The sequence below is a fragment of the Ambystoma mexicanum genome, chromosome 5q (assembly GCF_040938575.1).
Source record: "Ambystoma mexicanum isolate Mex_15411 chromosome 5q, UKY_AmexF1_1, whole genome shotgun sequence".
Taxonomy (NCBI): Eukaryota; Metazoa; Chordata; class Amphibia; order Caudata; family Ambystomatidae; genus Ambystoma; species Ambystoma mexicanum.
In genome coordinates this window covers 778660364-778673944 of record NC_090933.1, presented here as the reverse complement: position 1 = coordinate 778673944, position 13581 = coordinate 778660364, and the positions used below count along the sequence as shown (strand labels likewise).

At 44.7% G+C, this 13581-nt stretch overlaps 1 protein-coding gene across 2 annotated transcripts in view; it reads left to right on the top strand.

The window, feature by feature from the left end:
- LOC138497657 (early endosome antigen 1-like) overlaps positions 1-10264 on the top strand; it is a 734693-nt gene extending 724429 nt beyond the window's left edge. For both annotated transcript variants that reach the window (XM_069621253.1, XM_069621252.1), the window contains exon 11: positions 9676-10264. In XM_069621253.1, the coding sequence (XP_069477354.1) occupies positions 9676-9858 (183 nt within the window). In that variant the 3' untranslated portion in view covers positions 9859-10264. The remainder of the gene's footprint in view (positions 1-9675) is intronic.
- The last annotated feature ends 3317 nt before the right edge of the window (positions 10265-13581 follow it).

The following is a 13581-nucleotide window of genomic DNA, read 5'->3' as shown; positions in this document are numbered from 1 at the left end:
ATGGGGCCTCGAATTCCGCCCAACTGCATAGGTTCCGGGCAGGCATCAACCCCTGTTTTAGCCAATGGTTCTCTGGAACGGACTACAAACGGTTGGTTGACTTGACGGGCTCGATCTGTTCTTCGGTCCTGAAGACGATGATCCAACTGAATAGTTAAATCTATAAATTCTGCAATGCCTTCAGGCGGATTCACTAGTTGGGCCAAGACATCCTTCAACTCACTGCGTAGCCCACGATAAAACAGGGTAGTTCTCTTTTCTGTCGGCCAATTCGTTTCTGCCACCAGCCTGTTAAAAGTAGCTACATATGCAAGTAAATCTTGGTTGCCCTGCTTTAGCGATAGCAACTCATTGTCTAATGCCTGTCCTTGTGTGTGACGAGCAAACAACTTCTCTAACTCTCATTGAATTCAGCAAAGTTCTGTAACACTGGATCGTCCCTATTGACTAAGGGGATGGACCAATCCGCCGCATATCCACCCAGATAGGACAACACAAATGCGACCTTGGATTGATCATTTGGGAAAGTACCAGGTCTGCACAGAAAATGCAATCTGCACTGATTCAGAAACACTGCAAACCTTTTAGGGTCCCCAGTAAAACGCTCTGGAGGGGCTAACGGAATATTCCCTGGGAGGACTACTTGGACTGGAACTGGTGGTGAAGTAGAGGTGGAGGCCTGAGCATTACCTTGGGGTAAGGGTACCTGCCCAGCCCGATTCTGTAATAACTAACGAGCAACCTCTTCAGTCCGTTCTCTGTTAATTCCCAGTTCTCTTCTAAGAGTATTAGTCTCGGACCGGACTGCATGGACTTCTGCCCTTAGTTCTCCCAAAAGTTGAGTTAGTTGATCTACCTCAGAAGTTCCCATGGTGTTCAGGCAGAGTATTTTTCAGTGCGGCTTCGCGTTCTGTAACGCTTACCTTAGACTCTGCGGGAACACCACTCCAACTGACCTCTTCTCTTTTCTCAGAGTGTGTTGTTACCCTTTTTCTCTCTCTCTTTTGGCTGAAACTATCTTCAAGTTCGCAAAGGGTCTAAGAAACAACTAAAGAAAATACCAGGAATTATTTAAGGGGGCTTTCCCTGATAACTGAGAGGAATAGTGATTCTATCTTAATCTGATTCTGAATCGAAGTGACTCCAACCTCCCTTACCTTAATTTATGGTATGGTGAACTATCCATCCTGCAACATATGCAGGGGTGCAGGTTCTGAAGATGGGATTGATAGCGCACAGGGCTGGAAAAACAGTATTTTACTGACAGAGGAATGAGGAGGTTGCTATAAAGGAGAGTTCCGTGACCACAACTCCTATGGCCAATTCTAAACTCAAGGCAAAGGAAAACACCACAGTGAATTCTAGAGGAAATACGGAGCAACCTTATATGCCTCTTTTCATCCGTAATGATAAGCAGAAAATGTACTCATTAATACAACAATTGCCAGAACAAACAATGCGCCTACAGACACATGGATGCAGGTTTTTTCGAACGCTAGTTCGTTTAGTGAGGCGGCGTGACTTGTAACAGCGCATGCAGGTTGTGAGGTGAGCACTTCGTACAAACAAGTGACGAATTACTGTAACAACTGCCTGCCATAAACCATAACCATAAAACTCCTCACGACACCATGGTACTTGCGTTTCGCTGAGGTAGACGAGAAACAATTGGAACAGTTTTCTCTCAGAAACCTCACACACGTCAGGAGCCGGGGAATGACAGGACAGTGGAGGGGCTGGGCACTGTGAAAGGACCTGGAAGATTACTTTGACGACTGAGGGCAAGAACTGTGACAGAAACAAATAGGGAAATCGGAGAATATCTCTGACAGGAATCCGGACCGCGGTAAGCGTCGCTGATAACGACAGACGCAAAGCGCGGAACAAACAGAGGGAGGGGCTTAAATACTCTAGGAGCTGCAGCAACTAGACTGCTGCCTGAAATTCAAGGTGCATATTCAGACCGCCATGTTGGAAGATGAGGAAGTGGTTTTAGATCCGCTAACCCACTAAGCTCTCTCTACTCTTGGACCAGGAATTGTAGGCAACTACCCAGGAAACCTTGAAGATCTTTTTAAGAGGGATACCCATGGTCATGACAAATAGTAGTCCTTGAAGGACCTGGTGATGATCAAGAAGGGTCAAGTTCTTATTCAAGAATACCAATCCCGAGCCAACTCCAAGAAGGCTGGAGAAATCCGACCACAAGAAGAATGGTGAACAGGAAGGAAGGCAGCAATTATTCAACTGATTTCCAGAAGGACTTGAATCGTAATTCTGAACAATAGAAGGTACTTTCTCTACTATTAACTGTTAGGAAAGATTCCCATTTATGTGAAGATTTCCCTCCAGTTGCGTACCCCCCCAACTTTTTGCTGTTGTCTAAACAAAATAGTCTGACTTTGCCAGTGGCGCACAGCCTTCAGCTGCACTCCCATGGGCTTTTCGCTCACTTTATTATGGGGAAACTGACATGCCCTAAAATACAGTCAGTACTCTGAGACTTTGTTTCCCTTAGTCCGCAACAATGTTGCAACTTTTCTGCAACATGTTACAAGTGCACTATGTACCTTACAGTACAGTGTGCTTGGGTCTCCTGTCATTTCCAAAGGCCCTAGATACGCTCGAAGGATTTTTTAGGAGAAGCGTGGATGTGCCTTGGACAGGGCTAGTGGCAGCTTATCTTTTCATGTATTTTTAACCCTTTCTTGCCATGCAAACTGGGTCTTACGCGGTTGGCACAGAAAGGTGTCCTGGCTCCAAAATGGCTGTGCTACAAGGTTCTTGTCCTGTCCCTTGGCCGTCTTGCCCCTTACATTCCCCAGGTCGAGCCGACCCGGATCAGTTCTTATTTGGGCATGCATTCTCCCGTGAAACGCCAAGCTATCGCAGGATTCTGCATGCCTTGTGTGTGTGCTTCCAGGATGTGGGTTGGACTGTCTGGTTCCAATACACATCCTGGGTGCCAGAGAGTCTGGTGTGCTGTGAATGACTGGACCACCATGGTCCTTGATTGGTCCACGTCTGGGGTGCCTGTATGTGAGCAGATCTCCCATTGGGTCCTCTTTGTCTTGGCGCGAAGGAGATTCTAGATAAGAGAAGGCTCCAAACACCCATACCAGGTCGATCTCTGGAGTTCTCAATGAACGAAGTATAGGATACACGTATCCTAAAACCAAGAAGCCAAGTCGAGGAACAGCTGGTGACCCACTGGAAGGTTTGGCACCCTGAACCTGCTGTTGTCCTGCAGGACCCCTCTACATCTGATCGAACTAGAAGGTCTGCGAAGACGCTTCGACCCATAAGAGTGGTGGGACCAACCATTCTGGGCACCTTCATCAAACCCTGCAAGTACGCCTTCTCAGAAGTGTCCCATGGCCAACCAGTGGGCTGACCAGCTTGCGCAGGAACTTTGTTCTGACACTGCTGCTGTTACGAGGATACCCTTGAAACTTGGTACATCGCAAGCACTGTGTTCACGGCACTCTCCCACCGAATTTCGTACACTTGGCATTCCCAGGTCTGAAGTAAAGAGAGAGCCCTCGAACCAGAGTGCATGCGGGTACTTTGTCACCCAGCCGTGGTGACGAACTTAGCAGTTGCCTGGCTGATGTGCCCATCTGTGCCCTGAAGCCTGATACTGTGAAACTGCCCTGATCAATCCACCAGAAGCGGAGAAATCGCCACTGTCCCATTTGGGAATCAACGTTGTACCTTTGTTGCTGAAAGCCGCAGAGCTGTACAACTGCCGCATTTGAACCTGCAACCGAAGTGGACTCGACTGCCAAAGTTGGTCAGTGAGTACTTGCAACCCTTACCGATGGCCCCAAGCGCATCCACCCATTTTTACGCACAAGTGTCCTCTGAGGGCCACTCTCCTTCCCACAGATAGCCTGAGCTTTCAAACCATTCCCAACTCCTGGAACCTGTCCTGCCCTGTTGGGGAGACCCTCCACAAATAGTGGGAACTTATTCTGCATCACCTCAACCACCTTCCTGAGCTGCTACAGACCCTAGAAGAGACCCCGGTTTCTCCGTTCTGCACTATCGCATGTACCAGCACCTGAAAGTACATTTGAGCACTAGGCTCCTCTCAACGTAGGGACTGGACTGCCTTTCAGTTAGGTCCTGAACTTCGCTGAACTGCCTAAAGATAATCACACTGCTTGCTACCTTCCCTTGCAGGTTGTGGACCCATTCTGTGCGTCTAACCCTTTAGGCCACTTTCTCTTGTATATATGTATTGTAGTCGGATCGTATTGGTTTAGAAGTATTACTGTTGATAATTACTGTGTGTTGAAACTCAAAGACCTTGAATAAATGTATTTGTATTTTTAATATCTATCTATCTATATATATATATATATATATATATATATATATATATATATACACACCTGACTGGGAGTGATTTGTAAGTGTCCTTTACTCTGTGTGCTCATTGAGGTCTTTCAGTCACCCTCACCCCCCCTGAGACCTAGTGTTAACCGCCGCTAATGCTACCTTGATTGGTCTAGCTTGTCCAGAAGGTTACCGTGTTCCAAGAAACTAGGCTGGCCTTCTGAAACTCTGCCCACCAGGTCAGAGTTCAGAAATACATCTTAACATTAACAAACCCCTTATCCATTGTTTGCAACTCCCTTCCCTCGTTGACAGCACAAAACCCTCTCTTCCTCTGCTGTCTTATGTTCCGTTCTGAAATTTTCCCTATTGAGGGAGATGTAGTATAATATCGTCTGGTCACGTTCTGGAAGAAATCCCCATTGGTTGATTCTAGAACGCAACCAGAACAGTAGTGTTATGCCTTGAAAATGGCAGTTTGTTACCTAATGTACAAGAGAGTGCCTTGCGGGTGGAGTTCTCCAATAGAAGGGATTTCAAACACATACTAAGGCGTGCCTGCCATCATTAAAACACACTACTAAGGTTTGTTGATTAGCTGGGTCACTACACCCAGTATCCCATCACTCATGCCCTGATCTACAGTAACCTTATTTGCTCTTATGAAGGTTTGTGTGCAGGAGCCTTACGCAGGTGTGGAAAAGAAGGAAATGCAAAAAAATACAAAGCACTTCTAAATTGTGATATCAACATAAAGCCTTCAGAACAAAGCAAATATATTAACCTAAATTTCACTTTCAGATAGCTTGCCAGCCATGGCAGGTGCCTCAGTAAAGGCCAAAGTCCAGCCTTTTGGTCACACCATGGTGGTTGCATGTTGGGTTTAGGTCTTCTGTGAGAAACCAGAAGGTGTCTCGCCCACTAGTCCCCAGGGATCTGTCATCCTGGTGGCCAGGACATGGCCATCGCTTTTGGTTCCAGTTCCTGGGGGTGGACCAGTGCGTAAGAATCACCTGGATGAGGGGTTTACGGGGAGTGGGACACTGGACGGTGAAATGCGGTATCCCCTGCCCTGTAACACCTTTACCCCATCCTGCCAGGTAGGATACTTAGGAACTCAACCCCCGCCCCCTTCACAATACATTTTCTCATGGATAGCCCGCCAAGAGAGAAAACAGACTAACACCCGAGCCACATGCCCGGCATGTCCAATACAATGGCCAGGTAGGGTCAGGCAATTACTGACCATAACGCACACCTGACTTTCATTACACTTCCCCACACGGATAAAAGGCGGAGCACGAGAGCACACTCTGAGCGAGGCAAAGCACACAAGGAAACAGCAGTTCCAAGATGGCAGTTTAACACAAGGTGAAAGACGGCAAAACCAAAGGGGATCACAAGGAGGGACGTTCCTTTGACCGTTTCGACAAAGAACCGTTACTTTCACGAAACCTAGAGAATAGAATGGGTAATACCAGGAACACAGGCCGAGGAATCCTGCATTGTGTGTCAGAGGTACCTGGGGCCGTCCCGCATAGATAATCAAGTCGCAGAGAATTGCCAACTGCTGTGGTACTGCCATTGGCTCCAACGAGAAAGCAGCGTCAGTGAAAACAACACAGCCGGTGAGTTGGGGAAACCGACAGAAGACCAGTCTCTGTTGAAGCCAAGGTTCCAGGCGGCAACATTGTATGGCGAGCGCTGGAACGAACATTGTATGAAAAGCGTGTGATAACCAACGTGAGTTAAGTTGAACTGCAGATGAGTGATTGAACTTTGAAACCAAGATATGCAATACCTTTCATAGAGTTTTCCGGCACTACGTGCATGCTCAATCGAAGGTCTCTGTAAGGTGTACAGCTGAGAGTTGACAAAAGTGAAAGAGTGGCAAAGAACTGTGAATCGAAGTGGTCCTGCAACGGGTCAACCAAAATCCTGTGCATAATCGAAAGTCTTCGATGTTGATACAGTAAAGAAAGTTGATGGCAAAGTAGATAAAGTTGGTCCGAGCCTGGCAGAAGGAGATCAACTGAAAGCTTTGTGTCAAAGCAAGTCTGGGTTACAATAGATACATTTGTCCAAGCCCAGCAGAGGGAGACTGATTGAAGATGTTATGTTGGAACGGAACTGAGCCCGGGGCAGAGGGGCATCCGGGGTGAACCCTGAATCACCTGAGAAATTGGATACTTGGAAATCCAAAGAAAATGGTGTATGCGAAATATGAACTTTGTGTTAAAGTGGATCTGATCCCTGCAGAGGGAGATCCCAGGTGAACAGTAAATCGCCTGAGAAAAGTGTGCGTAGGAGAATCCTGAAAGGAAAGGAACTTTATTTGTTTTTTGGATCAGGCCCTCTGAAAGAAGAAACTTTGAATGGCAAAGAAACTTTGGTTCAGAAGGCCATGATGTTGGAATTTTGAACTGCACCCTGGTGCTAGAGAAGCTAAGTTTGAGTGTGCCGCCTTTTCCTGTGCTGAAAATGTGGGGAGGGGAAGCCAACGGCTTGAATATCCTGACATATCATTTTTTAACACTTTTCTTTTGCATAACATTGTTTCCCACACTATTTGTATTTAGAGGTACGGATTGGCAATCGGTTCATTAGTATAGGCCCTTTTATTTTGACAAGACACCACTAGGACAGCAATATCATTATTTGATGGTCGTTATTTGTTTGCATCTTTAGATTTAGGATTAGATAGGTTTTTCAAACCCAATTGATGTTCAATAAACACCCTTGAACTGTGGTCTCTTGCGTCTGTCTTTCTGTTGATACCAAGCCTTCCTTACAATAGCCAACCGCAAGAACAACCTATACCTCCTGGGCACAAACCATCCATTGACCCTGTGAATAGCAATTGCCTGGCATTGCTTTCCCCTGGGTTTGGAGGACCTGACAAACACTGAGGACGGATATGGTGAAATATCAGGGGTCACTTCCGTTTCGGCTGGTCTTCACCTAGCAGAATAAAACAGTTGCAAAACCAGAAGACGCTGCTGATGTCCTGAGACAATTATGGTTATTGGCTTCTACAGCACACAATGCTTGTTCTGCCCATTTCCATGCTCGTGGCAACACAATAAAGTAATAAATACATTGTCAGGCTATTATGTTATGCTGAGCTTCTCAACTCAGGTCATCATATGTAGTCTTTCAGAATAACCACTAAAATGTACATTATTCTAATTTGGAGCTGTTACATGTTGCTATATCTCATGAATATTCAAGCCTAAAAACATGATTAGTCTGAGGCACCATAGAACATGAGTACTTCATGTATACTACTAAGAAAATCAACCTTACGTGGTTTTGGCAGCATTAAATTGGGTCCCATTTTTAACCTCCAATAAAGGGACTCCTGCAACCAGCGTTATATCCTGAATCATACAAACAAATCAGTAAAAACTATTCGCGCCTCCCCTATCTTGCCTTGATGTATAAGAGACACATCAATGATTGGCAATTAGTAAATGCTCAGTCTTAGAGGGGCTCTCATGCTAAAGATACTGCCTTTCGAAGGGCTTTGCACAAATCACTTACAAATACACGATTATATGTGGTAGTGAGTTACATTTGCAGGAATGGTGTCTGAGAGTTGGGAAAATCAGAGAATTGCCTCTGCACTCTATTAACATCAGGACCCAAACTCCTACCCCTCTTCTTGCTGTGAAAGTGCTGCTGACATTCACCATCATCTGACAAAAGCAACCTACACCTTTGGAGAGAAAGGGACCAACACCTGGAGCAGGATGGTCATGAGATATAACAATACCTTCTCCAAGAATTAGCACAAAGGAATCCTATATCGTTGGTTTTATACAGTCCTATAAGAGGCCCCTTTGGTCTCAATTTTTGCAATCTTGTTTGAGTGGCCAGTAAACTGCCTCATCATATACTGAATGGACGTCTTCTGAATGTTGCTTTTAGAATGTTGATCAACAAATGCCCTTACTGAAAACATTTATAATGCTACACATATCCACACTATTTGGAGGTCTGCTTTCACTGTATGCCTTATGGGTACATACCTATACTACATGGCGTTCAGATTTCACTTTACTACCTATGCGACCATATCTGTACTTCTTGGAGCTCTGCTTTCACTGTACTGCCTATGGGGCCATATCCACAATACTCGGAGGTCTGCTCTCAGTACACTGCCTCTGGGGCCATGTCCACACTACTTGGAACTCTGCTTTCCCTACACTGCCTGTGGGGCCATGTCCACACTACTTGGGAGGTCTGCTTTCACTATACTCCATATGGGGCCATATCTACACTACATGGAGCTGTGCTTTCACTACACTGCCTATGGGGCCATATCCACACTACTTGGAGGTCTGCTTTCACTATATCTGCCTATGGGGCCATATCTACACTACATGGAGCTCTGCTTTCACTACACTGCCTATGGGGCCATATCCACACTACTTGGAGGTCTGCTTTCACTATACCTGCCTATGGGGCCATACCATTATTGCAATCTTGTTTGAGTGGCCAGTAAACTGCCTCAGCATATATTGAATGGGCCTCTTCTGAATGTTGCTTTTAAAATGTTGATAGAGAAATACCCTTATTGAAAACATTTATAAGATATGCTACCGAAAGAAATTTCTGAAGGTTAAGGTGTGTTGGTTCAAACATTTCCGTGCAGTGTATACTTTTCTTGGTCATTATTGCCTATACTACTCTGTAGGGCCAAACATATACCACTGGGAGCTCTGCTTTCACTATACCTGCCTATGGGGACATACATATACTACATGGAGTTCAGATTTCACTTTACTGCCTATAGGGCCAGATCTGTACTACTTGGAGGTCTGATTTCACTTTACTGCCTATAGGGCTAGATCTATACTACTTGAAGGACTGATTTCACTACACTGCCTATGGGGTCGTATCCACACTACTTGGAGGTCTGCTTTCACTGTACCGCCCCATGGGGACATCCCTATACTACTTAGAAGTCCGATTCCCTTATAGTGCTTGTTTTGGCAGGTGAGTCATGACCCAAACTGTCTAATGGATGAATCCCACCTAGATGGCGCCTTTCATACAGCCTGGTGATATTTGTGCACTGGTGCCTTTACATGGTTTGACTGTGGATGGGTACCTGTATTTGTACTGACTTTCTGAGTGAGCTTTTTTTGAGTAGCAATAAAAATGAAATCATCCCATGCAAGCCTCAGTAGAAGCAACATTTCGTAGAGGCAATGTTTAAAGCTTTTTTCTGAAATCAAGTTTATAATGGTCCAGTGGTTTATTAATATGCATTAGAGTGCAGATGGAATGAACCATGTTTGAATTGTTGGATTTCCTTCCCACATCTAGATTGCTGAAAGGGAAAATGAGATCCTTCACATGAACGGATATATCAGAAGGCTGACCCATGATCTGGATAATCTGAAGTCTAACGTGAATATCGATGATTCGGTTCAGCATGGAAGATTGAAGGAGTTTTCCACCATAACCAACAGCATGCAGCAAATTGCCAACACAATGAGCCATTTATGATACAGAGAGCAACTGGAACTTCAGAGCAGACAACAACAATATTATGGCATTTCAGTTGGCTAGCTGTAGTTTAGTGTTCACCAAATGTCAGCAATTAGGATTGCCAGTGAATTATTTGGCATTTAAGTAATTAAAAAGATTGTATTGAAATGGAGATTATTGATATGTGTGAAAATGCCAAAACAAATGGGAACCGTCGCAGCAGAACAGTTGGTAAAATGAAAAAATGTTTCCCAAATGAGTTCCAATTCCTTAAGAAACATCTTTTAATTCAAACCATTAATTTCAGTGTTCGTTTCAGACTTGAATTGTTTCTTTTTTTGTTGGCAAGGACAATATGCAAACTATAACAAACTTTCAATACACGTACGGTTTAATGTCTAAATAAATGTCCTCCAACCCTCCAGCAACCCCACTTTTCCCTTGTTCTCATACCCAACAAAGAATTAATGCAAAATGAACCACTCTTCAGACATGCAACAGTGTAAGGGCTCTTAAACTGGTATGGCATGTAAAGTCCTTGTTCTAAGATTTAACAAAGCTTAGAAAAGGGAACAAGATCTCAAACAATGCTGGAAAAGAGTCATGAATAATGCGTGTCAGCTTCTCCCACATAAGCATACCACACATCGTGTTAATCCAATGACTAAATGCAGGAATGTAGGAAGATTTCCAATAGGACGCTGTTAATCTTCTGGCTTCTAAAACGGTCTTTGCATTAAGGGTAGACTCTCATTTCCTACTTTTGTGGTAGGCCCACTTGTTAAAATGCCCGACACACATATTTCATTCAGGTTTTATTGGAACAGAAAAGCCACCATCACCCCCAAATCTACTACCACCTTGTCCACGAATGTGGGAAGCTTAGGGATATACCAGCATAAAAGTGCCCATCCCTCCACGACCCTCTAACATAGGCTGGACGTGTTCTCCGGGAATGCCCAATTGTCATTTGCAGGATCCCTACGCAGGTATCAGTGCCACACTTTGATATACCCCAGTGGAACTTTCTCAAAGTTGCTAAACGTTTCTTATAGAGAATGAAGATTAAGCCCTTTGTTCCCTGGGAGATGAAGATAAGCTTATCAAAACAAGTGGCTCCCCATCTCATCTCCCCATTGAGGGCCCAATTACAGAACTGGAAATAGCAGCTCCCCTTCCCCCACATCAAACAGGGGTTTGGAATCTTCAAATATGCAAATATTCACCACACAGAAAAGATGTAAAATTAATTTCCAGCCTACTGCTTTCCACCCTTCAAAGCCCTTCTGCTGGTGAGCTGGAATAAAGCTATATAGTATATTGGTGTTGCAGGACCCAGAAAGGGGGATTTTGTATTGTAATCTATCTCAGGATTGCATGGTAGCTAGAAGCGAGTGCGTATATAGTGGCAGGTGCTATCTTTCTTACGAGGCCATAGCATATACCAGAGGTGACGACCCAACACTGGTTCCTCAATTTCTTTCTACATTTTCCATGAGTGTGGGTTTACTCAATCATTTAGGGTGCATAGTTACACTGCCTGCTAGTATTTCACAAGAGCGGGTACTGCCTCCTGTATTTCAGGAACTGTGGGGTGTTCCGAAGATCCTGCTACAAAGACCACCCAAAGAAATGACATAACTTCTTTGTGGTGGAGATAAAAGAGCCGGTCAGGTGACATGATGAAAGGGGCTGAAATAAATATAGCAGAAGCAGGAGAAGGACTACTTTAATCGAGGCTAGGCACCCTAGCATGAGACCGACAGAATGCATTAGGATTGCAAGTCCACCTTGATTTTACTCAGAAGAGGAGGAAAGTTAGCATACAAGCCACTAGTATGTTTAGTGATATAGACTCTGAAATATTTAGTGTTTGGCCGCCAAAACAAATAAGAACCTAACAACGTCCCTATCTCCTCTGGCAAACGACTGTTATCCAGACTGACCTTAAAGACGATCACTGACTGGAACTCCCCAGGAGCCGTGGGAATGAGTGGTTCAAGGAGACTTGGTCATTGTTCCAAAGGATTATGTCTCTGAAAAGTGTGACTTTAGGTTCTGCATCTCCATAGTTAAGACCCTTCAGCATCTTTGGTGGGCTTTGGCAGCCAGTGGTTTTACTGTGGCATCCCTATCTTTTTCCACAAGTAAGAGAGAAGGCTGGGGACGGGAAGCCATTCAACATCACCCTTGCAATGGGGTTTTCGTAAATAGAAAATACAGCTTTGAGGAAGGACTCTGTAAACTCCATTTTCAGCAGCACTTCTTGCAGGAAAGGCCACTTAATGCAATCAAAAGCCTTCTCTGCGTTGCAATCAATGCTGCTCGTGACTATGTTCTGTGAATTATGTCAATTAAATTCACAATCCTGCTTACATTATCGTAGCCTGTGTACCTTCGACACATCCTGTTTGTTTTGAACATACTATGCAGGGCAGCATAGTTTCTGATCTATTAGCCACTAATCTGGCACACAGTTTAGCATCTTAATTTAACACCACAATGGGGTGAAATGAACAGCAAAAGGAAGGAACCAACATCTTTTCCTTGCCCCATCGCATGTGTGACTGCACCACCCCATGTCTTAACGTGATTAAAGAAAGGGTGGAGAGGGTGAAGAAGCTGGTCAGAGAATGCCCTGTAGACAATATCAGGGAACCCATCTGGTCCCAGAGCTTTATGTAATTTTGTCAATTTTTGAGCCAACTAAATCTCCTCCGTTATCTCCCGTTCAAGAAGTGCTCTCCCAGTTGATGTAATGACAGAAAGTTTGCATTTTCCAGAAATGTGCCGATTCATGATCTTCAGAGTTATTTGTTCTGTTCTAGCCATAAATTAGGCTAATTGTATCTATCGAATGCCAGGCATGATGCAGCCAACAAAAGATCTTTTGAGAGTCTGACTCCCTGTATTATGCTTCTAATTGTGAAAGCTCGGTATGAATCTTTCCAGACTCCAATGCACATAATCGTTTGAGCCCCGTTGACTTTTATGATATATGCCCCCTCAATGTGGCCTTGACAGCTTCCCATTGAATCAGAAGTGTGTGCTCCGGCAATGGATTTTCATTAAAGAACCTAGACATGTTTGCTTCAATCTCCTTCCTGCAAACAGGGTCTCTCGGCAGGGAGGCACTAAGTTTCCAGCTTCTGGGCAACGTTCTACTGCCACAAGGACTAAAAACTGCTGAGGGGACAGACATAGTGATATCCTCTATGAACAATCCCTGAGCCCTGGCCACAGAGGAATTTCCCAGCATGGTGTAATCGATTCCAGTGTATACCTTGTGAGAATGCAAATAAAAGGTGTAGTCAATGTCCCACGGGTATTGGGTGCATCGTATCTCACAGAACCCCACTTTCTGAAAGACATTTTGAGCCATCCCAATAGATCTCCCTTGAATCTCTTTTGGGCTGGTTCTAAAATCATGATAAGGTCACCAAATAGGGTCATTGGGCCTTATAAAAAGGAAAGCAGTTAATGTATAAGCAGATTGAAGAATGGCGCCTGCCTCCGATTGGACATGCAGACAGAGGCCAAACTCACTTCTGGACCCCTCCAGTATCCCGCCAGAAATAAATAGCAATCTTCTTTACCAGCCAGTTGTTTACCCAGATAAACTTAATGCTGCATCTGCATGGATTCCCGCTCCTCCCTTATTGGCCTCTGCAGAAGCATGGTATTGTGCCGCAGTGCACTTTATCTTGCTTTCTAAAGTGCATTCCTTGGAGACAAGCAACC